This window comes from Rhincodon typus, chromosome 28 (genome assembly GCF_021869965.1).
Source record: "Rhincodon typus isolate 14 chromosome 28, sRhiTyp1.1, whole genome shotgun sequence".
NCBI lineage: Eukaryota > Metazoa > Chordata > Chondrichthyes > Orectolobiformes > Rhincodontidae > Rhincodon > Rhincodon typus.
Window position 1 is genome coordinate 21,589,455 of NC_063359.1, and position 26,158 is coordinate 21,615,612.

The window sequence follows — 26,158 nt, forward strand, 5'->3', positions numbered from 1 at the left end:
CAGGATAAAGCAGCCCGCTTGATTGGCACTACATCCACAAGCATCCACTCCCTCCACCACCGACGCTCAGTAGCAGCAGTGTGTGCTATCTATGAGATGCACTGCAGAAATTCACCAAAGATCCTCAGACAGCACCTTCCAAAACCATGATCACTTCCATCTAGAAGGACAAGGGCAGCAGACATATGGGAACACTATCTCCTTCAAGTTCCCCTCCAAGCCACTCACTGTCCTGACTTGGAAATATATTGCAGTTCCTTTGCTGACGCTGGGTCAAAATCCTGGAATTCCCTCCCAAATAGCATTGTGGGTCAACCTACAACCAGTAGACTACAGTGGTTCAAGAAGGCAGCTCACCACCAGCTTCTCAAGGGCAACTAGGGATGGGCATGAAATGAAGGCCAGCCAGCGATGCCCACAAATGAATAGAACAAAAAATGTGGTTGACTCTGAAGTGTGCACTGAAATGGCTGAGCAGATCAATCAGTTGTACTAATCTCTACAAAACCTGAAAAAATGAAATTGAACCAGATGGCATCTTAGGAACCAGAAATGATAATGTCAAAAATATAGTGCTGTTGATCCTGAAACTCCTCCTTACTAACATCTGGGGGCTAGTACAAAAATGGGCAGAACTGTCTCATAGACAGATAGTCATACTCACAGAATCATATCTGACAATGTCCCAGGCACCACCATTACCATCCCTGGATACGTCCTGTCCAACCGACAGAGTCGGGAGGGGGTTTCCCTAGCAGTCCTCAACATTGACTCCGCACCCGATCAATTCTCACCGTATCAGGTTAAACATGGGCGAGGAAACCTCCTGCTGATTACCATGCACCATCTTCTCTCAGCTGATGAATCAGTACTGCTCCATGTTGAACATGAGTTGGAGGAAGCATGGATGATGGTAAGGGTGCAGAATGTGCTCTCAGTGGCCCATTTAAATTTCCAGGTGAATTCCAGCACAACTGATAGAGCACTAAAAGGATATTTCTGCTGGACTGAGCTGGTGGTCAGGAACCAACAATAAGGGAAAATCATACCTCACCTCAATCTCGCCAATCTGTCTGTCGCAGATGTGTGTACCAAAATCATCATCGCTGAGCGTCCACCCACCTAATCCTTGTAGAGAAGAAACTCCATCATCACATTGAACATATCCTACATCAATTTGTGTGATGTCATCACCGTGCTAAATGGAGCAGACTCTGAACAGATCTAGCCAGTCAAGACTGGGCATTCATGAGGCACTGTGGGCAATCGACAGCTGCAGAATCCTGTTCCAAACATAATTTGCTAATTCATGGCCCGGCATATCCCACCATTCAGCTATTACCATGGAGAAAGAGGATCCATCTTGCTTCAATGAAGAGTGCAGGAGGTCATGCCAAGAGAAGCGCCGGGTTTACCATTGCTTGATGCTGGGTATAATAATCATATAGGTACAGCTGCTCACAGCTACCATTGCCATGTGGCTTCTGAAAATACAGGCCCCCATCTGGTTAAGTGTGAAAAATATTTTAAGTGGGTTTCAATTAAATATGACTAACCTAGGCACTTCAGTTCTGCAAATTAAAATTTTTAGCTATTGCCATAATGTTATAAAACAGGCTAAATTATGTAAAAGTGATTTGAATAAAATAATGCCTACAGCATTGTATAGAACAGATAGCTCATGAGTAGCTTTTGACTAAATGTGTAAAATTCTGCTCCTGAAGTTCTCCAGCAGCATTACTTAAAACACAGAACAGCAGAACATCCAGAGGGCAATGGCTGATTGCTGATGTTGTCATTAACAAGCCTGACCTATTGATTAGTTTGGACAAATAATTCTGTTCATCTGAAGCAAAAAGGGATTAAGGAAGAACGCATCAGGAATTGGTTATCTTGCTTTGGACCTGATAATGATTCAGCGACTGTTTGTTGCTCTGATAAAAACCGGGGACCAGCAACAATGTTTCAATACTTCTGCATTATCCTTAGATAATTCTCTGTTTCCTTGGCACAAACAGATCATCAATAACAATCTTAAGCTGCTTTGCATTTTTTAAAAAAATTAAATGTGCAAACATCTTCTCCTCCACAGATTGCAAAGTGTGCTTACTTTGAGATGCTTGCATATGTTCACCGAAAGAGATTTTAGAAGTAACATAGAGACATACATGCTACTCAGTTTAAAACATGCAGAAAATATACTTCTTTATACAAATAAGAGAACAGTAACAATTTTGCAAGCATTATGGTGAATCAAAACTTGGATGCGTGCACATGGAACAAGTGATTAGTGTACGATGTTAGAACTGATTGTAAGGGAGTACCTTTTGGTTAAAACAGCAGATATCAGAGTGCAATGCAATAAATATAACCATAGCATGGGGCAATGGGTAGACAGTATTTGTAAATGGTTAATTTTCACATGTAGCAAAATGGTACAAATTAAATAAATTAGATCTAATGTTTGTGTTGCAAGTCTTAAGAAGTGACTTTTATCTATTCTCATGGGTTTGGCTGTTTGAATTTTATCAAATGCTAAAAACAATCTGAAATTTGAAGTTTATGAAATGCAGCTTCCAATTGTTACTGTGTTAACTTTTCCACTGGGACCAAACCATAGCATAAACTTTATCTTCATAGGCATTTAACAACACTGTGGCTGTCATGAGTTATGTTTACTGCAGTTTGGACACAGCAGGCAACAGTCGCTGAATGCTGCGATGATTTACAATGTAAATGTCTTCATAAAATCATGATAATAGTTGAACCATAAAACTTTCATACAACCACAGCACAATGCCCGAAACAATGTGCAGAGTTACAAGAGAGAAAATGGCTTCCTGACTAAATTGAACCAAAGCATAATGGGAGCCTGTGGGAATGATTACTTCAAACTTATTGACTTATACAAACCAGATACAGTTTAGTATACTGTAGTTCATGCATCACATCCTTTCTTTTAGGGAATTATAAACCGATAATTCATTTAAAACAGTTATTCATTTCATTAATATAGACTGGAATCAACTTGAGCTAGTTTTGGATGAACAGTTGATCCAACTGTGTTCTGGATTTGCCACCTGTGATCAGTTTCACTGCAAATGACTCATTTCATTAGTATTTGGCTTGATTTGTTGTGAACTCTGACTGAGGACTGTCTCAGGTTCGATTTGTGGTCTCAGTCCTGATAATGCAGAGACCTTGCAATTAGCCATAGCATCCTGAAGTAAGAAGGGAAAAGTAATACTCAGGCCCAAAATTCCTCTTCTTGATCATTTTACCAGGAATTTTTAAAGGGTATTTCTCTTTCCTAAACTTGTGGTGACGATTGTGAAGCAGTGATATCCCCTTCATGATTATATAGACAGCTGACACTTGGGGCAGAATCTTATAGGGCCTGAACAACCTGGGCGAGAGGGAGAAATCTGGGAGAATTGTGTGAGTAGTTATTCTCGATATCAAGAGCAAATAGCTGCATTTTCCAACAGTGTTCCAGGTGTCGGGACGCAGATCTCGCAATGGAATCGCGAGATGCCTAATAAATAACATGGTTTATTATTTACTAAGAGATAGTAAAAACTGCTGATGCTGGAGTCAGAGATAACACAGTGTGGAGCTGGAGGAACACAGTAGGCCAGGCAGCATCAAAGGAGCAGGAAAGCTGACGTTTCGGGTCTTTCTTCTGAAGAAGGGTCCTGACCCGAAATGTCAATTTTCCTGTTCCTCTACTGCCTGGCCTGCTGTGTTCCTCCAGCTCCACACTGTGTTATCTATGGTTTATTATTTGCTGCTGGCCTTATTAACTGCAGATCCCGCCTTGTAAATTCACAGCAGGTAAATATTCCTCTGCTATGAGGAAACTAGACGTTGACGATCCTGACATGAATGTCAAAGCAGTTACCTGGTGACTCTAGTTCACTATTTCCTCCTCTAGACTGTCACCTTGCACAGGTTTGTGTGCAACAACAGGCATCCAGCTTGCGGAATAGACCAGGGCTGCTCACGTGCTCTCTCAGTGTTCACTCCCTTTGAGCTGACCTGGATACTCTCAGCATCCCTACATTGCTTGTCTTACCTTGGCTTATGGTGGTGTGCCCCCTCAGCCAGAGCTACCAGGCTCACAGTACCTCTTGTCTTTTAGCACAGACACAAAACCAGGAAGCTTGTCATGAACAGTCATCAGTCAAGCCAAGGGAGACCTTCAATCGGAGGGTACTGGCTCAGTCAGTGAAGAACAGCCACTAACATCAGACCAAGGGTGTGGATACAGTCAGTCGGCCACTCAGGGCAGTCAGGGTCAGGACCCTCCCCTTGTAAAGGGTGAGAAGCAGAATGTTGGACAACTCATTAGCCATTTTGGCTCTTTCTGCCCTATTGTGAACTGTTTTCTCCTGGAATAATGGAAAGGGAGGTATGAAGGAGATAGAAGTGAGTGGCAAAGCTGCAGAAAAGGTGGTGAGGTGTTCTGAAGGAGCAATTAGGCAGCACAGAAGCCATACTGGGTTAACAGTGTAGAGGGAAGCTGATAAATGCAATAGTGAGAGGGTAAAGCATGAGTCCTAGTGGGAGGTGGGTGCACGAGCAGAGAGAGAGTAAGTGTGGGGTATTGGAGAGAAGATGTTGGCTCTTAGCCTGGCAGATCAGTGAAAGTCATTGACCTTCCACCTACAGGGCTATGCACTGACCCCGATGGCAACCTCGGACCACACCTCGGACCACATTTGCATGGCATATTGTGGTGGCTTCCTCGTCTGCATCACCCCATCCACCAGGACCTCTAGGTCCCTGCCTGAAAACTGGGGTGCTCTGCCATGTCTGAGGCAGATATTGGGAACCAGGGAGCACAGCTCCAGAGTGATGGTGCTTGCCTGGATGCACAATGTAAAGATGGTGCCAGTGACAGAGATGGCGCTCAGTTCTGGGATACCTAGGTAATGGCGAGTTCTTCTGGCTAAGGTGAGTTTGGTAAAATAGCACAAGAAAATGCACTGGGCCTCGTGGAAAAAAAAACTCCATGAAACTCAACAAAACTGACAATCTGCCAAAAACAAATTCTACCTTTGGTGTCTACTCTTAAACACCAATGACCACATGGGTGCAATAATAATGGTAGCTGGTACTCATGACACTATATCCCTGAGTGGCTTACCTCAGTATAGGAAGGCAGCCAAAGACTTAAACAAAGATGGAATAAAGCTTTCAACATTCATCAAAACTGTCAAAAAATGATTTTGTCGTACATAATCGTTTATAACATGTCCTTGTTAGTGAAAGAGATTGGTTGATCATTTTGAAAAAGGGTGGAGCTCTTATTTTGACCAGTTGTTTGGAGAGAGCTCTGTGGAGTTCCTTCTGTTGTAGCTGTCTGAAGGTGTTCAGTCACACTCCAGCTACATTTTGGCAGCTCAGAAAATAAATCACCCACTCGGAATCCTGAGGGAACAGTAAAACATACAGGACAAATAAGATAATGCAAATGCAAATGATGCTGAGTCATGTTGAACAAAGACTGATCATGCCAGTTAATTGGTGTAAAACCCATCACTGAGTACTTTAGTAATTCACTGACATGTATTTGCTAAAAGAAAGTCTTGAAAGGCAGTCAAACATACTATCACAACCAACATTGCTGGAGAACAATACTTGTAGAGTGATGTAAAGATCATTATATGTGCAGTAAGTGTTTTAACTTTCCATATTACATTGACAAACTCAAAAGGAATCAACATATTACTTCATTTAGTGAATGCAATGGTTAATTTGGGTGGTTGTTTTTTAAAATTGCCCTTGAGCACAGCTCCTTTGATACCCATTCCTCACATTTCCAATCACTCCCTTTCATCTGTTCTATTCTAGCAGGGTGGCCTTCGTAAAAAGAAATACTTTGATTCCTGGAAGTGAGAAAGTTTACATGCTTAGAAAGGTCAAAATAACTTCTATTGATCCACTAAGCCAGCGTAAAGCACTTGCTAACAATAATAGTCTTTGCCAATCTGGAAACCACCATCAAATTGGCTTCAATATAAAAACAAGATTGTTTTGGTTCCTTCTCCCATATTTCTAACATTCCTCTAATTAAAATGGAATAAAAGTAGTTTGAACATTAAACACATTTTCAAGATAAATACTTGTCAGGGAAATGTGTAATGTGCTTGAACATATGTTTTAAAAGCATAGCAACTTAGAAACTAAGAGCAGGAGTAGGCTATTCGGCCCTTTAAGCCTCCTCCACCATTCAATCTGATTATGGATCGTCATCTATCTCAATGACACATTTCCACTTCCCACCCCATACTCCTTGATACATTTAAAATCTAAAAGTGTATCTATCTCTTCCTTGCATATATTCAGTGACTTAGCCCCCACAGCCTTCTGTGGTAGAAAATTTCGTGGGCTCACTACCCTTTGCATGAAGAATTTTTTCTTCACCTCAAAAGCAAATAGTCAGTCAGTACAAAGCAATACTGCCCTGCTTTTAACATGAAACACGTATTTTATTAGTTTTAACATCCCTGTAAAATCTTCCTGAACCACTTCTCTAGGACAGGTCGTGGCTACAGCTTTAGTTCCTTTTAATGATGTTAGCTGTATTGGTCGTTAACATTTGCTGTTTAAAATCTCATTTGTGTAAATCTTCATGTCTGAAAATAAGAAGAAATCCTTAGCTAACGATATTATTAAGAAACCTAGATAGCGTTATGAAGGAATTGCAACTCTTGTGTATTGACATCATCTTAATGCTTAATGCTGAGATAAATAGATTAATTGTTCACCATCACATCCTCACAAAGTATGCTTTCAAGTGGGGAGGTGGTGGTGTAATGGCAATGTCACTGGGCTAGGAATTCAGAAGGCCAAACTAATGTTCTGGGGACATGGGTTCAAATCCCACCATGGTAGATGGTGAAATTTGAATTCAATTAAAAAATGGAATAAATAGCTAGGCAGTTGTCATTAAAAACCCATTTGATTCACTAATGCCCTTTAGGGAAGGAATTCTATACCATCCTTACCTGGTTTTCCCTACATGTGACTCCATACAGACAACAGTGTGGATAGCTCTCTGGGCAATAAATCCTGACTGAGCTAGTAACACCTGCATCCCTTGAACAAATAACAAAAAATTGAGAAATGAAGGCAAGCTGCAGGAGGTAATATTTTTCTTACTGTCTGTTCTTACAGAACTGATGAGGCTGTAAATTGCAACTTAACCTGTGATAATTCTTGCAAACACATATGACAGCCTCATAATTCTTGAGATGGCAACAACATAGGAACTTGGTCAAGATACAACACAGGATTAGATGCATGCTAAGTAGTTGCAATGTACTGTAGACAAAACTAAGTAATGACACAAGTAATGGGTTGGATCAAGTTACTAACGGTGGTGAGAAATTAAATAAACAACAGAAGAACAAACACTAATGGATGAGGGAGTGCAGCATATCTGAGCAAAAGATACGCTGTGAATTGTGCTGCAAATAACTCAACTACTGAATCCTTAAAACCTGTCAGCCAACTACACAGTCAGGATTGTGATGGAATTCTCTCCACTTGTCCTAAGTAAATGCAGCTCCAACAACACTCAGGAAGCTTGACAATATCCAGGACAAAGCTGCTCACTGATTGCCACCCTATCAGACACCATAAGCAGTCACAGTGGAGAAGTGTGTGTCAGCTAGAAGATGCAAAGCAGCAACTCGATGAGGTTCATTCACTGCACTTTCCAATTCCACAACTTGCATACCCTTGAGGTCAAGGGCAGAAGATACATGGGAGCATCTCCTCCAAGTCAACCTCCCAAATCACACACCATCCTGCTTTGACTCTTTATTTGCTGTTTCTTCACTGTTACTGGGATAAAGTCTCGGAACTGCCTCCCTGATACCCACATCAAGCGTAACTACACCATGTGGACTGCAGCAGTTCAAGGCAATGCACTATCTTCTCGAAGGCAGTTCAGAATTTGTAATAAATATTGCACATACCAACCAGCGATTTTTTTTTTTTAAAGTGTAACTTGCAAAACATTGCAGTCAGCAACAGCAAAACAGCCTGCTTTAAACTCATTCCCAATTACGTATTTCATAACCTGTTCCCAATATTAGGTTGTCACATTTTCTCTTCTGTCATGTTTGTAGCAGAGGTTTTCACACAGTAATACCATCATGTTGTTTTAAGTTTTTTCAATAAAATAATCCCAGGGCAGAGAATGACTCAGGAACAAGCAATTTATTTTGGGACCATAACCATTAACAAATACGGTGTGATCAGCTCTATATTTTCTCATTTTGTTTTATGCTTTTATAAACTATAAATTGGTGTTGGTAGCTGTAATTAGTTTTATGAGGGGTTTGTGTGCTGCATTCATTAGGACATGCAGCAGGCTGGTATGGATTCACAGTCTTTGACTGTGTTAGACTACAGCATGACCAGAATATGATTGGATTGATTTTCATCTGCTCTGCCAGGCAGAAGGGCAATTAAAATAGCATTGCGGCACCTCTTACCTTATTCTCAATATCCTTCAGATCTCTGTCATTTTGATTGTGGCCTTGAAATTGGTGAAAGCCTCATTAGCCCATTCAAATTGGAGCCCTGCAATGACAATAGGACCATGATGTAATTTTAAATTACAAATGTTCTGAGTTTCTGCTTAGCAAATTTATTGTTAAAAAAAACCTTTGTCAATTAATTTTGGAAGTGTGAGGGGAATTGATAAAGCTTCTCCTGGCTTGACAAAACTGGATTCTCAGGACGTTTGACTCACCATGGCCCTTCTCAGGATTGCCTGCCTGTCTTCTCAATTTACCTCAGTTGGGTAGATTCCTTGCTGAGTTTTCAGATTTTGAGTCCCTCTGATACACGAGCTGCTCCAAATTTGTAAGTAACTTACTGATGTGATGATAACTGAGTCAAACAGTTGGTCAGGTCTTGAAGCATTTAACATGGACAATGTGTCAGGATTTCACACGGAATTCTAACTCAGCTGTTCTAAAATGACGCAAATAGAATATTGTGTAGATCTTACGAGTACTCTGCTCAGTCAACCCAAGTTCGAAATGTCAATTATTAGAAGATAACGTTCAATGGAAAGAGCAGCCTGGTGAAGTTACCAAACAGGACTATTTGTGTGCCGAATGGCATAAGCAGCAAGTTAAAGAGCTAAGCGATCCTACAACTAATGGATCAGGTCTAACCTCTGCAGTCCTGCCACATCCAGTTGTAAATGGTGTTGGACAATTACACAACTCACTGGAAGAGGAGGCACCACAAATGTCCCCATCCTCAATGATGAAACAGTCCAGCACACAAGTGCAAAAATAAGGCTGAAGCATTTGCAACAATATTCAACTGGAAATGCCGAGTGAATAATCCATCTTGCCCTCCACCAATGGTCCCCAGCATTACAGATACCAGTCTTCAGCCAATTTTATTCACTCGACGTAATATCAAGAAACGGTTGGAGACATTGGATACTGCAAAGACTACAGGTCCTGACAACATTCCAATAATAGTACTGAATACTTGTGCTCCAGAGCTTGCTGCTCCCCTTCCAAGCTCTTCCAGAACTGTTACAACACTAGCATCTACCCGACAATGGGGAGAATTGCCAAGCGATGTCCTGTGCGTAAAAAGCAGGACAAATCCAATCTGGCCGATTACCGCCCCATCAGTCTACTCTCGATCATCAGTAAAGTGATGGAAGGTGTCATCAACAGTGCTATCAAGCAGCACCTGATCAGAAATAACCTGCTCAGTGGCGTCTAGTTTGTGTTCTGCCAGGGCCATTCAGCTCCTGACCTCATTACAGCCTTGGTTCAAACATGGACAAAAGCGCTGAATTCCAGAGGTGAGGTGAATGAGACAGCCCTTGACATCAAGGCCACATTTGACTGAGTGTGACATCAAGGCTCCCAAACCAAACTGGAATCAGTGGGTATCAGGGGACAAACTCTCCGCTTGTTGGAGTCATACCTGGCTCATAGGAAGATGGTTGTGGTTGTTTGAAGCCAGTCATCTCAGCTTCAGGACATCTCTCCAGGAGTTCCTCAGGGTAGTGTCCTAGGCCCAACCATCTTCAGTTGCTATATCAATGACCTACCTTCATAAGGTCAGAAGTGGGGATGTTCGCCGATGACAATACCCAGGCTTGGACTGACAAGTGGCAAGTAACATTCAAGCCACACAAATGCCAGGCAATGACAGTCTCCAATAAATATCAATTTAATCACTACCCTCTTGACCCCTGGTGTTACCATCACTGAATCCCCCAATGGGGGTTACTATTGACCAGAGTCACTGCTAGACTAACCATGTAAACACAGTGGCTACAAGATCAAGTCAGAGGCTAGGAATTTTTTTCGAGAAGATTTCGAGAAGGCTAGGAATACTGTGGCAAGTAACTCATCTCCTGGCTCCCTAAAGCCTGTCCACCATTGACAAGGCACAAGTCTGGAGTGTGATGGAATACTCCTCACTTGCCCTGGATGGGTGCAGCCCCAACGACACTCAAAACGTTTAACAGCATCCAAAACAAAACAACCCGCTCAATGGGCATCACTCCATAAACATCCACTCCCTCCACCACCAATGCTTAGTAGCAGCAGTGTGTACTATCTACAAGACGCAGGGCTGAAATTCACCAAAGATCCTCAGACAGCACCTTCCAAACCCACGACCACTTCCATCCAGAAGGACGAGGGCAGCAGATACATGGGAACATCACCACCTTCAAGTTCCCCTCCAAGCCACTCACCATCCTCTCTTAGAAATATATCACTAACCTTCACTGTTGCTGGGTCAAAACCCTGGAACTCCGTCCTTAGTGGTGTTGTGGGTCAACTCATAGCACAAGGACTGCAGCAGTTCAAGAAGGCAGCTAACCACCACCTTCTCCAGGGCAACTAAGGATGGGCAAGAAATGCTAGCCCAGCCAGTGGTGTCCACAACCCATGAGTGAATAAAAATATTATAAATTTCTCGTGACACTATTCCTTTAGTATGAGCAATATCACCTTTCAAGGGCACTGTCAGATTTGGCTGTTAATGTCAACTTAAGTAAACAGTGACTCACAAAAACAAGCCTAAACCTTTTAACACCGCCTCCCCAGGTACCAGATGCATACACACATATGTGATATATGTGTATATAAAATACACAGTATTTTGAAAAACAGAATGGTATTAAGACTTTGTGCATAGCGCACAACTAAATAACATTTGTAACATGCTTGTGTTTGGTCCTGGAAATGATCATGTGTGACATTATTAAGTTCATGTCAAATTCCTGCCTAATTTAAGGGGTGTTAGTAAATTGAAAATGGATGAGTTGGTGTTTCATTTAAAACAGCAGAAGATAAAATTTGACGAGAATTCTTTAAAGTTTACATGACAATATCTCTCAAAATCATTCCCAGACTCTACTGTTATGATTTAGAACATTTCTTTGCCATCGCTAAGAAATTACTGTCCTTTAAGCAGCCCAGATTACATATTACATGTTATCATTTGAGCAGTGTATTTGCTTATTGTTCTGGCCATGACCGGATGGAAATCTGTTAAACAAAACGTGCAAAATGGTTAAAAAAAGCTTGCTATAGTTATTACATAAATAAAACTGGTATAGAATACAGAGAATAAAAGATGATTTTACAAAACTGCACTTACAGGACTGTGACCTGCTGGGAGCACATATCAGAAAATCACACACCGATCACTTCTTTTTTCATCCATATTACATTGTTTTTAAGACAACTCTGAAGCACAGTCGAGCAGTATTGTCTATAATGAACAAATTGCAGATTTCACAACAGTTAGCCAGAAATCCCAAACGAACACTAGGCTCGTCATTTTGTACACAAAAGCTCAGCTAGCTCTGCATTCATGATGCCTAACATGTCGCTGTACTTCAGTCACTGAGGGTTGTACTTTTACAGAAGGTTCACAAAAAGGCAAGGTCATGAAAGGAGAGCACATTCTATTGATGTGGCACAATATGCATTACAATAAAGAGTGAAGCCCGCCATTCTCATTCATGAGTGGAGTGCAATTTTACAATAGCACAACAGGGGGCAGGGGACTCTGTATACAGCTAATGACAGGTAACAGTTTTAAAGCATATTGCATGCTAAAAATTACAAGAGGTACATAAAATAATGTGCTTTTTGAACTATGTAAGATTTAGCAAAACTTCATTTTGCCATTTGCACATGAATTTGAGATGTACCATGTTATTTTTTGTCTTAAATGATTGAATGTCCTTAAGTGGGAAATGTGACATATTGCACTTATTACAATTTCGTGCATTTAACTGTGTTACCAGGAATTGGAAATAATAGCTGTGATTGTCAACCTGGTATATCACTAATATATTTACAAATATAGCTCATTTAAATATACATTAATGTTTCCTGAAGCAACACATTTGATTTTCAGAGATAGTAGGAACTGCCGATGCTGGAGAATCTGAGATAACAAGCATCAGAGGAGCAGGAAAGCTGACGTTTCGGATCTAGACCCTTCTTCAGATGGGTCTAGACCCGAAACGTCAGCTTTCCTGCTCCTCTGATGCTGCTTGGCCTGCTGTGTTCATCCAGCTCCACACCTTGTTAACTTACATTTGATTTTCACTTCCTATGCACTCTTCCAAACTTAAAGAACAGCAAATTCTTCTGTTAATAACCTTTGTTTACAATTAAACACTTGTTCATATAAAACGAAATTCCAGCTATTTTGCAATTTGTTATTAAACAACATCAGATCTATTCCACAGAGAAATTCAAGCTCTGCAGGTTAGGGAGTTAATTACCTTCATTTAAATACTATTGTGAGGCCAGAGAGAATTCATTTGCAGTTTACGAGATGTATCCAGCTTAAGATTCAGAAAGTGCAATGGTTTAGCTCATATATTTGACTAACATGGCCTGGTTGTGCAGTATGCTTGAGACAATAGCCTAACTTAACTAGTTTAGATTCAGAGACCTCTATTTGTAAACCACAGATACTGTAGATCTTCTCTCCCCTGTGGTTATGGACTTTTTTTTACCATTGTGCAATATAACTGCAGGGTTAATTATGGCCACTTGCCCTGATGCCTCATCCATCTTCCTTTTGCCAGGAATGGGTAAGTGGAAAAAATTTTAAGTGACTTCAAAGGCCATGACCATCCTTTGTTGAAATGTCAGGAGGTGTGTTTGATGCAAAATGAAATGGTAAAATAGTCTGCTTCCCCCAAGGCATTCTATATATTGTTCCAGACAAAAAAATGCAAATGTGGTCATTGAATGTGAATGTTGGCGCTAAGACTGGCTTCTGTATTTGTGACAACGTGCCGGAGGATGTAAAGATCTACGCAGGCATTAGAATCATTTTAGAGTTTATTGCTGCTCCAAATTGAAATTAAATACATTTTATTGAGAGATTACGGCACTATCATTATAAGTCTTTCCCTATCGTCTGCCCTATTCTGCTAAATGCAGGAGTTATACTGAAATCGTGGCCTGAACTTTCACGGAGTCAGAGACACTCTGGGAGGGGTGAAGTGTGTGGCATTCAGAGCCTGATTCTGTGGGACCCAACCCCCTACCCTGTACCCACCAATGTTTAGTAGGGGCCTTTAAGAGTGTGAACTAGTTCAGTTTGTAAGCCCATAGCCTGCACTCCTGACTTGACCAGCTCCACAGTGGTGATCAACATCCCTGGAATTTTCAAGGGGTTGGGCCAGCTTTTCCAAGCGTCATTGTTCATGGCATCTCAGAGGATTGTCTGGATGAGAGAACTTTTTGAAAGGCAAGGTCATAATGTTCTACATATCCGTCAAATTTCACCTCATTCCCTAGCCTCTGCACTCCTACCCCACCATGGTCTTTCATACCTTCCAAGCCAATTAATGTAGAAAAGCTGTTCAGCCACTGTATGTAGAACCAACAAACTCTACAGCAACAATAAAATGTATTTTAATAAGTTTTATAAAAAGTAATTCATTCACAACTTTCCACTTCTTTAAAAAACGTTTTGTTAATATAGCCCAATAAAGATATCAATCGCCCATACCCTTTGAAGTATCAAGACAGAAGTTGCTGAGCACTTGAAATCTCTTCATCTTGGGCAACTAAACATTGTGCAAATGACAGTGTAGGGTATAGGGCTGGATCTATCAATCAAGCAATGCTTTTCCTTCAGTTTAGCTGATTCAGTTGTTAATGGATGTCTGGACTTTCAACCAAACATGCATAATTTATAATCCATAAGATGACTGAAACAATCAAAGTAGTATGAGGAGCTTTGTGGATGGGCGGATAAATATAGCTCTGCATGGACAATAGACCATAAGATATTCGTGCAATCGTAGGGCTTCATAGAATCATAGAATCCCTACAGTGTGGAAAGAGGCCATTCAGTCCATTGAATCTTCTGGAGTACTGTGTGCAGTTCTGGTCACCGTGTTATAGGCAGAATACTATTAAACTGGAGAGGGTTCGGAAAAGATTTACCAGGATGTTGATGGGAATGGAGGGTTTGAGATAAAGAAAATAGACTGGAAAGGCTGGGACTTTTTTTCACTAGAGAGTAGGAGATTCAGGGGTGACCTTATTGAGGTTAATGAAATCATGAGGGGCATAGATAAGGTGAATGACAATGGATTTTCCCTAGGGTGGGGGAGTTCAAAATTAGGGAGCATATTTTTAAGGTGAGAGGAGAAAGATTTAAAAATCATGCAAGGGCAACATTTTTATAGAGAGTAGTTTGTGTATGGAATGAACTGCCAGAGAAAGTTGTGAATGCAGGTACAGTTACAATGTTTAGAAGACATTTGGATAAGTTCATGAATAAGAAAAGTTTGGAGGGGTATGGGCCAAACACAGGCAGGTAGCACTAGTTTTGTTTGGAAACATGGTCGGTGTGGACTAGTTGGATCTGTGCTGTATAACTCTATGACTCTACGCCTAATCCTAACCTGCACATCTTTGGAGTGTGGGAGGAAACCCACGCAGACATGGGGAGAATGTACAAACTCCAGCCCATCAAGTCTGCTCCACCATTCAATGAGATTATGGCTGATTTGAAAATCCTCAACTCCACTTTCCTGCCTTTTCCCTATAACCTTCGATTCCCTCACTGATTAAAAATCTGTCTATGTCAATCTTAAATAAACTTTATCCAGCCATGACAGCCCGCTGTGGTAAATAGTTCCATGGATTCACTTCCCACTGAGAGAAGAAATTCCTCCACAGCTCTGCCTTAAATGTTTGACCCCTTACTCTGAGATTATGCCCTTTATTCCTACAAGGGGAAACAGCTTCTCCACATCTATGTGCCGAGATTAGTTGTTTCAAAATTAATAAATCTGACCTTCAATATTACATGATTAACACGGGCAACTGGACATTAATTTCATCTAAATATATTGATAAGATATTTTTTTTAAAATTATACAGGTAATTTATGTTCTCCAGACATCGGCCAGTGCTCATCACAACCATGCAAGAATGGTGGAATTTGTGTTGAAGGACTAAATGACTACATCTGTCAGTGTCAACAGTATCCTGTGATGTACACAGGGAAGAATTGTGAAATACAGTTTGATGCCTGTTATTTTAACATATGCATGAATAACAGCACCTGTCAGAGTACACCAGGAAGCCTGCAGTACAACTGCACCTGCTTACCTGGGTTTGGAGGTACTCAGTGCAACATTAACATAAATGAATGTGAGAGCAATCCTTGCCAAGGAGTTCATGTTGACTGCATAGATAGAGTGAATGGATACAATTGCCTGTGTTCTCCAGGATACGAAGGGGAAAACTGCACAACAGAAACCAATGAGTGCCTTACAAACTCCTGTAAGAACAATGGAACCTGCTTGGATGGAATTGGGAATTATACCTGTGATTGTCAACCTGGTTACACAGGGATTAACTGTGAAACCGATATTGACGACTGTGCATCAAATCCTTGTTTAAATGGAGCTCTGTGCCTTGAAGGGAGAAATGAATATAAATGCTTCTGTGTCCCTGGATATCAAGGGCCAAACTGTGAAATTGACATCAACGAATGTGCATCCAGACCATGCAGAAATGGGGCCACATGCATCCATGACGTGGATCGATACTTATGTGTCTGTCCTCCTGGCTACAAAGGTAATTTCTTCTGTAAGATGTAAAAAAATTAAATGTACCAGTTATACTGCAATTTAGCTATGCTTCTTACAGAAACATTTTGCAGAATAGTTATGTCAAAACTGTATACATTAATCCCAGTTGGAATAATACTTTGGCAACTTGTGTTTGTCTCCAACGTTAATATTTACTTTGGAGAAATAGAGATGTGGGTCCAATCTGATCTTTAGTATCTTGTAATTAATGGTTCTAGATCTAGGATTCAGTAATTACTATCCCTTTATGTTTAAGAAACGACTACCAAAATATTCATTACCACATTGAAGTACCCTTGAGAGAATCTTTTGTTCAGAACATTTTGTTCAATAATACTGGCCCAAAGGTGTTAAAAAAATGTCTCCCTAGTTTAAAATCATCCTTATTCATTACACATACACATAACCACCAAAAAACATTACAAAGCCAACTGAAATCATTCTCATAATTTTTGTCATGATAGTCTGTAGCTAACTAGTAACAGCTGACAATATGTAACTCGCCAATTTCTCTACATGGGCACCTTATCTCTTGTCCCTGTTATGCTTAGAAATCACATTAATATCAGCAGTTTCCAGAAAGGGAAATCACAAGTATAAATGACAGCCTAAACTTGGAATACGCAGGAAAATTAAATGAAAGCTCAAATAGCATGCTTTGCAAAGCTAAGCAACCAACAGATAAGGTCAACCCTCTGCCACAGCTAGTCATAAATGACGGTGGACAATAAAATAACTAAAGGGAGGAGGCAGCTCCATAACTATCCTCATTGGCAACAATGGTAGAGACTAGCATGTCAGCACAACTGACAAAGCTGAAGTGTTTGCAACTCTCTTCAGGAAGGGCTGCCAAGGGGAGATCTCCAGCATCATAGATCTCTGTCTTCAGACAGTGCAATTAATTCCATGTGACATCCAGGAGCAGCTGAAAATACTGAAGACAGAAAATGCTATTTGGGCCCTGACAATATCCCAGCTGTAACACTAAAGACAGAACCAGGCGAGTTTCTTCAGGACCACAATAATAGCTACCTAACAAAATGGAAAATTGCCCAGTTTGCTTGTGATCGCAAAGTGCAGGAGAAATCCAAATTGATCATTTACTGACCCACTGATCCAGCCATTCACAATCATCAGTAAAGTGAAGGTGCCCTCAACAGTGCTCTCAAGTGGCACTTACCCAGTAATATCCTACTCACTAATGCTCAGGTTAGGGTTCAGTCAGTACCACCGAGCTCCACACTTCATTGTAGCCCTGTTTCAAATGTGGACAAAAGAGCTGAATTCCAGAGGTGAGGTGAGAATGACTGCCCTTGAAATTAAGGCAGCTTATTTGACTGCATGTGGCATCGAGGAATTCCAGTAAAACTATTGTTGGTGGAAATCATGGAAATATTTTCTACTCCCTAGTCAAAGGGAAACAGATTGCAATTGTTGGAAGACATTTATTTCAGCCAAGGATACTGCTGCAGGACTTCTTCAGGATATTGTCCTGGACCTATCCATTTCCAGTTGAATGATGTCCTCCCCATCATCAGGTCAGAGGTGGTGAGGTTGAATGGTGATTACACAATGTTCAGTTCCACTCACAATGCATAGATCATGAAACAGCCCGTACCAAAAAGCAGCAACTGGAGAACATTCAAGCCTAACAAGTAACATTCAACACACAAGTCCCGGACAATGATCATCACCAATAAGAGAGAATCTAACCATCCAATCTAGACAAACAACAAGATTACCATCACTGAATTTTCACTATTAGCATACCTCAACCAGAAACCTAACTGGATCCAAGCCAAATAATTATTGTAGCTACAGGTACAGAGCAGTGGCTGGGAATTTTGCAGTGAGTAACTCACCTCCCGTTTCACCGAAGCCTGTCCACTATCTACAAGGCCCAAATAAGCAGTGTAATGGGATACACCCCATTTTTGGATGCATGCAGCTCCAACAAAACTCATGATGCTTAACGTCATCCCAAATAAAACAAGTTGTCTGATTGGCAGATACCCTCAAATGAGCTCTTGTTCCATATCACTGTCAGCTGTGTGTACCATCTACAAGATGCACTAACCACTGATCAATGTTCCTTTTACAGCATCTTCCAAACTCTCAATTTGAAGAATTATGCAGCAGGTTTGTGGGAATGCCATCACTTGCAAGTTCTTGTACAAGTCTCTCACCATCCTTATGTGGAAATATATATGGGTTCCTTCACTGCTGGGTCAATACCCTGGAATTCCAGCCCTAACAGCACAGTAGGTGTACATGACCTTTGGGCCTTCAGTGGTATAACAAGACAGCTCACCACCGCCTTCTTAAGTATAATTGGGGATGTGCAATAAATACAGGCCTGGCCAGCAGCACCTACACTACACTGCTGAGCGAAAATCACTGAGCTGATTATTTTATAACAATCCCGGGGCAAAGACAACATTCTGGGACTCTGCTTTGTTTATTTCATAGCTGATAGTCCACATAATAGAATCCCTACAGTATGGAAACAGACCCTTCGGCCCAACAAGCCCACAGCGAACTTCACAGCTTCCCACCAAGACCCATCCCCCTACAACCCACCCAAGCTACATATCCCTGAACACTACAGACAATTTAGCATGGCCAATCCACCTAGCCTGCACATTTTTGGACTGTGGGAGGAAACCGGAGCACCCAGAGGAAACCCACGCAGACATGGGGAGAATGTGCAAACTCCACACAGACAGCCGCCTGAGGGTGGTATTGAACCAGGGTCCCTGGTGCTGTGAGGCAGCAGTGCTAACCACTGTGCCACCATGCCACCCCCATATTTACTTTTCACAATTATGATTGCAAGGTGAAACTGCAATCACTTTGCTCCACCAACCATTAAAGAAATGTGACAAAATACATCCACTGACAGCCTATTTTCCATTTCCTCCTCCCAGAAAAGTTTTCTCAGTGCTGCGTTTACAAACCTATAAAAAGGAGACCTTTGAATGAGACAAAGTTTCAAGTTAGCCACTAAATATTAATTCATTCTCGCAACGTATGGTGCCCATATGTTTGAAAAACTAATGTTTTCCTGAATCAGTCTTGTACAATTTGATTGTTGAGTGACAATGGTACCAGAAGCTAGGGATTGTAACAGCTTTCAGAAAACTCAGGAGCACACTTTGGCTCATAAACACAATCCCACCAATTTACAGTGAGTTGATTCATTCATTCCAACTAAATGTGAATGAAACAGTTAAAAGAAAATACAGAAACAACAGAATCATTGAATTCTACGGCTCAGAAAGACCATTCAGATCAAGTAGTTCACTTTAATCTCTTTTTCCTGCTTTCTGTAATTGTCCTTTTAGAGAAGTATCCAATTCCCCTTTAAATCATGTTCAAGTGTCTAACACAACTACCCCTTGTGATAGAGCATTTCTGTTCTTAATTACCCTCTGTGTGCCTAGCTTCCCCTTTTGTTCTTCTAGTATAATCATGAATTTATGCTCCCTACTCTCTTATTCACAAACTATGATGTGGAGGTGCTAAGGTGGACAAATTAGCACAACACTAGGTTATAGTCCCACAGGTTTATTTGAAAACACAAGCTTTCAGAGCCTCTCTCCTAACACCTGAAGGCTAATGCCTGAAGAAGGAGATTTCTGACCTTATTCACAAAATGGTGGAAAGAATCTTTCACTAATTATTTTCTCAAAAGTCTTCATTTTATTCAAACAAAATCAAAATTCCATAACATGAAATTAAGTACATTGTGGAGGGACCAGTAGAAAAACAGTCTAAGTAACTCCAGAGATAACAAGATGTAGAGCTGGATGAACACAGCAGGCCAAGGAGCATCAGAGGAGCAGGAAAGCTGACGTTTCGGGTCTGGACCCTTCTTCAGAAATGGGGGAGGGGAAGGGGATTCTGAAATAAATAGAGAGAGAGGGGGAGGTGGATGGAAGATGGATAAAGGAGCAGATAGGTGGAGAGGAGATGGACAGGTCAAGGAGGCGGGGATGGAGCCAGCAAAGGTGAGTGTAGGTGGGGAGTTAGGATGGGGGTTGGTCAGTCCAGGAAAGATGGACAGGTCAGGGAGGCGGGGATGAGGCTGGTAGGTAGGAGGTGGAGGTGGGGGTTGAGGTGGGAGGAGTGGATGGGTGGGAGAAAGGTCAGACAGGTTAGGGAGACGGGGACGAGCTGGGCTGGTTTTGGGTGCGATCGGGAACGGGGAGATTTTGAAGCTTGTGAAGTCAACATTGATACCATTGGGCTGCAGGGTTCCCAAGCAAAATATGAGGTGCTGTTCCTGCAACCTTTGGGTGACATCGTTGTGACACTGGAGGAGGCCCAGGATGGACATGTCGTCCAAGGAGTGGGAGGGGGAGTTGAAGTGGTTTGCGACTGGGAGGTGCAGTCATTTGTCATAAGGTCAGGCCCAGAGATGTACAAAGTTCAGGTAAGTGCAACGGTACACAACAAGCATGTGGACCGCATGAAAGCTGCAAACTCACAAATGGTGCAGGAGCAAAACATGCCTGGCTCCTCGACTGCCTTTCTGACTATTCTGGAACCCATGGGTTCCCCGTCTGTGTCAAGCATTGATGATACCATGGAAGGTGAGATGGGCACAGTGGAAGTCACTGTGACAACACCTTTGCCACCCGAAGAGGAAAATGAATTTCTTCCGAAATGCTTTGGGCACAAGATGCGCACTACTTTGTGTTACATGCCACCTCGATCAGAGGCAGAGTTGGAGGAACCTGACCCAGTGCTAAAAAACCCCAGGTGGAGTTACAACAAAAAGAACCAGCCTACATCCTTGGACTCAGAGGGGGACAGATGTAATCATTATAATGAGGCCAACCAGGTGGACCTCATAGAATATGAGTTCCCTGATTGGGGCTGTTAATCTGGTTCCAATCAGGGAGTCTTGTCTCACAGATAAGAACAGGAGTATCAGAGATTCTGTTCACTCTGACAGCTGGCTTTGAGGAAGTTGTCAAGGACTCTTAATGTGTAAATAAAGGATGACTTGGTGACAGCGTACCAACCTCTGCGATGTTATTTCACCAAAGGCTTCTCCTTCTAAATATTGACATGGCTTAGAGTATTGACACCCCCTCTCTAAACTTAGTATCATCCATGTCTTTCTTCTTGGTGAATACCAATGCAAAGTATTAATTTCCCTGGAGCGTTAGAGGCTGAGCAGTGACCTTATAGAGGTTTATAAAATCATGAGAGGCATTGATAGGGTGAATAGTAAAGGTCTTTTCCCCAGAGTAGGGGAGTCCAAAACTAGAGAGCATAGATTTAAGGTGAGAGAGGAAAAATTTAAAAGGGACCAAAGGGACAACTTTTTCACACAGATGGTGGTGCGTGTTTTGGAATGAGCTGCCAGGGGAGGTGATGGAGGCTAGTACAATTAAGAAAGGTATCTGGATGGGTACATGAATAGGAAGGGTATAGAGGGATATGGGCCAAATGCTAGAAAATAGGATAGATCAGTTTAGGATATCTGCTCGGCATGGACAAGTTGGACTGAATGGTCTGTTTTTGTGCTGTACAATTCTATAACTTTACTCATTAAGGACTTCACCAACTTCCTCTGGCTACACATCCCCTTTGTTATTGAGTGGACCTGCCATTTCCCTAATTATACTCTTGCTCCTGATATACATATAAACTGCCTTGGGATTCTCCTTAATCCTACTTGCCAAGGACCCCTTATGGCTCTCCGAATTTCTTTTTAAATCTCTTTGCTGTTTCCTTTATACTTGAGCAGTGAGGACGCAAAATAAGGATTAAGAAATTGGTTTTGGGGGAGGGGATAGAGCTAGGTTTGAGGGGAGTAGAGAGAGAAACTGGGATTGGGATTGGGAGAAAGAAAGAAGGCCGCAAAGGGAAGAAAATAATGTAAAACTTTTCAAGAAAGGAACGCTGACCGAACTGGAAACATGAAAAATTGAGATAATGAATTCCTTGCAAATTAAAGTGGACTGTCTAGATGAAAGTTGCAGGACTTCAGGAACAACAACAGGGAGGGAATGTAATGCATGTGATTGTAATGAACACTGTCTATTGTATTATTTAATATTGAAATTTCATTTCATGAATATTGCATTTATGTGTTATCACATCATTTGCACATTATGAATTACATGAGGTACTGTGACCATTTTTGAGACAAACATGCAATAGCCTATTTGCATCCTCACCAATCCATAGGGTATGTTTAGAGGGATGACTTTTTGTGCATTGAAGTGTGCCAGTTATTTTTTAACGATGTTTGTTTCTAGTGCCAATTTAAGTCCTGCGCTGTCTAGGAAGTTAATGTTTTCCTTCTGTGTTGTGGCTTTAAGTTTAATAGAAAAGTGGTGATTATTGGGGATATTGATGATTTCTTCATGTTCTGCTTCTGTGAGAGTCCAAATAGCAAACTATATCAACGCAAATCCATAAGGTACTGTTGCTAATGATTGTATCGCCTAATGAAGGAACCAGTGAGTCTGAAAAAGGAACACTGAAAACAAAAAAGGAGCCGAGAAATCAAAAACGTAGCCCTTAAGAAATCTCAAGACCCCTCAAAAACAAAAAAAAGCAACTTAAGTAAACACATTATTTAATTTTAGTGTAGAACCAAATTTTTCTGGTCTATATTTGACTGTGAAATTGGATGTACTTATTCATGATCTGATTAATTTCTTGTTTGACAATTGAGTTAACTGACTACAATCAGGAGAATGAATTTACTGATTTATTTGTAATGGACAATTCATGACCATCATCCACGTTTTCTCCATCTCCTGCCTAACTAAAATAGCTGGTATTATATCAGTAGTTTAGAGTCTGGAAAGCTACAGCTGACATTCTTATGCAGCAATTGGAGAAGTTTCCATATTCAGCAAACCAAATGCAGGATCGTTGTAATGTTGTGAATATCATGTCTATTTTTGGAAAATACTGATAGCCTACTCTTTTTTAGAAAAACAATGAATTCTAAATTATCATAATTAGTCATATTAAATCATATCATTAAGTTAATTGATTAAATGTTAGATATAGTCCAGCAGGCTTGCCAACTGGCTTCAAAAACAGAAGTTGCTGGAAAAGCTCAGCAGGTCTGGCAGCATCTGTGAAGAAAAAAATCAAAGTTAACGTTTCGGGTCTGACCCAATTTTTTTCTTCACAGATGCTGTCAGACCTGCTGAACTTTTCCAGCAACTTCTATTTTTGTTCCTGATTTACAGCATCCGCAGTTCTTTTGGTTTTTATTGCCAATTGGCTTGCTGACTATGGACAACCGATTTTCCATCAGCTTATGGTTCAAACAGGAATTTGAAGATTTTTTTCATTTGAATAAGTTCATGATTAGGAAAGGTTTAGAGGGATATGGGCCAAGCGCAGGCAGGTGGGAGAAGGGTCTAGGCCCGAAACGTCAGCTTTCTTGCTCTTCTGATGCTGTGTTCATCCAGCTCTACACCTTGTTATCTCAGATTCTCCAGCACCTGCAGTTCCTACTATCTAGGCAGGTGGGCCTAGTTTAGTTTGGCAACATGGTCAGTGTGGACTGGTTGGATCAAAGGGTCTGTTTCCATGCTGTATGACTCTATGACTGTATGAGATCAAGTTTCCATCATACTACTATTCAATCTGATGAGTAAGGTAATGTCATCATAGTCTCAAAGAACTGTAAGGTTGCTCCCTCATTAGACAGGGCTGATGGGTGGTGAGTTTAATCTGAGGGTCTCCACACCTGAGGCCAGAGTTGAGTTTGAGAAGGCAGGACCTTCATGGTAACCTCAGCCAATATGGAGATTAAATCCGTGTTGTTGGTGCCACTCTGCATCGCAAACCAGCCATCTGGCTAACTGAGCGAACTGGCCCCCTTTGTCTGATGAGTGGATAATGGCATGAATCGCATTAACAATGACACATTTTCAGTTGTACACTCCTGAGGCAACATTTACATGCTCATATACTGGATACAAATATCATTTCACCCATAATTTTCCATACCAAACCACCCAACAACATATGTATCTCCAGTCAAATATAATGAATGTCCCTCTGATGAATGGCATTCCAAAAAGAAATGTAGAATATGTGGTCTGGAATTCAACACTATCACTTCAATTCAGTAATTTAGTCAGCAAAGTTCCCACACTAAAAACTTTGGAGTTGGTTCTGAAATTCTGTGAATTGCACATAAATGTAAATTGCAGTTCCTGCATGGATTTGGGAAAATATTGCAGAATATCTAAAGACTCAAGAAACTCTGGGAGCACACTTCTGTATAAAATTATTTCTGACGATGCAATGTAGAGGGAAAGACACATATCCAGGGCTAGAAGAAAGCAGGGTTCTGGCAGACTGGCAGTTTCAATACACTTTAAAATGTATTTCTTACTATATTGAAGGAAGAAAACTCGAAAATAATCCAAACCCACTCTTGAAAGTAACAGTTTTTTTTTTAATGCATGAAAAAGCACCTCCTAGCTCAGAACAGCCAAAAGCAGATGTGAATTCCCATTGAAATATTACAGATTCCTGAAATTGTTAAGTGAGAATACGGTAAACACAAAACTGCAATATCTAAATGCAGGAAATATTTTCAGTTCTTTGTCAGGTGTCAGTCCAACAAGTTGAATCATATTTAAGTTTTAATTTTTTGATCTTTTTTAAAATACATAATGGACAGGTTCACGTAATACCCATGCTAAAGCGTATGTATCATTTACAACTTATCCTGTGTACATACAGAAATCAGTTCTGCGGATTAGCAGTGTTGAAGACCAGTAATGTGACTATACATCAGCTGATTAAGCTGCAAATGTCCTGGATCAGCTGTTTAAGGGATAAAGAGGGATGAGTTTTGTAAACTTCTAATGCTACTTGCACTGTAAAACCTGTTCCCATGATAGCATTTTGACTCACATGTTTTCAATTCTGAAGAAAATATTCTTCCTTCAATATGCTGTCCCTAGGTTAACAATACTCAGGTTGTGTTCTTCTCAGTAGGATTTCAAATTGTGTTATTCAGAAATATGTGAAAAAACATTTCTTTCAAACAATGTACAAAATGTAATAGAGATATAGCATGTATAAAATGTAATAGAGACATAAAAACTGAGTATTGCTAAAATACATTTAATCTGGAACAGATTCAAGAGGTAAAATATTTTGGGTGGTACTGATGATTAAATAATGCTATATTTGAAGTTATTCATTCTTTAAGTCTTCAGTTGACTGGCTCCTTTTTGTTAGTTTATTTCAATTCCCACCAAAGTGCCATGACCTGTGACACAGTCTGAAACATTCTTGTCTGCTATCTGTACTGTTCATGAATCACCCTGAATAGTAAAAGCAGCATCAAAACAACCTGTGACATCTCAAGTGAGAGACTTTAAACCCACTTAAGCCCCAGGTTCCACTCAAACCCTGGTACCGTGCTGCTTTACAGAGGGCTGACGCCATGAGTTATGTCTGATAGATGAGGGGGTGAAGCTAAAGCAGTCAGTGTTATCAGCAACCAAGGTTCAAGCACTCAGTTCCATTAGATACTGAAAGAGTTCAATTCTGTGTAATTACTTGCAGTCATAAATGAAAGTTAAACCAAGGTTTTGGAAATACCAAAAAATTCCAAAGTCATTGCACCACTGGTATGTTAAACAGAAATCCTATAGATCTGATCTTAGTTATTTGTACAATTTACAATTGTTTTTAGTCCTGGATTTTTTTCCCCATAGCTGTGTCAAAACTTGCTAAGTAGATTAAATTCCATTTTTATCATAAAATAAAAACAAATCATACATCGTAAAGCATCTTTTGCCACCTCAGATATCTCAAAGCGCCACATAATCAAGTAAGTGCTTTTGAAGTGTGGCAATTGTTGATATGGATACAAGTGATGTGCATGGGTTAAAGATTGTTGTGGATGGACACAGGAGTTGTGAATGTTAGCATTAATGTATTGTTACCATGCCTTGGCAACAAATACCCTTGCAGTTTGTATATCACTTCCAA

The 26,158-nt window shown here is 40.8% G+C and overlaps 1 protein-coding gene across 2 annotated transcripts in view; it reads left to right on the forward strand.

The window, feature by feature from the left end:
- Positions 1–26,158, forward strand: part of LOC109912629 (protein crumbs homolog 2-like) — a 177,051-nt gene that overhangs the window by 59,865 nt on the left and 91,028 nt on the right. For both annotated transcript variants that reach the window (XR_007265085.1, XM_020512060.2), the window contains exon 2: positions 15,441–16,142. Coding sequence is in view for 1 of the 2 variants with exons in the window: in XM_020512060.2 (XP_020367649.2) it covers positions 15,441–16,142 (702 nt within the window). In the remaining variant the exon portion in view is untranslated. The remainder of the gene's footprint in view (positions 1–15,440; positions 16,143–26,158) is intronic.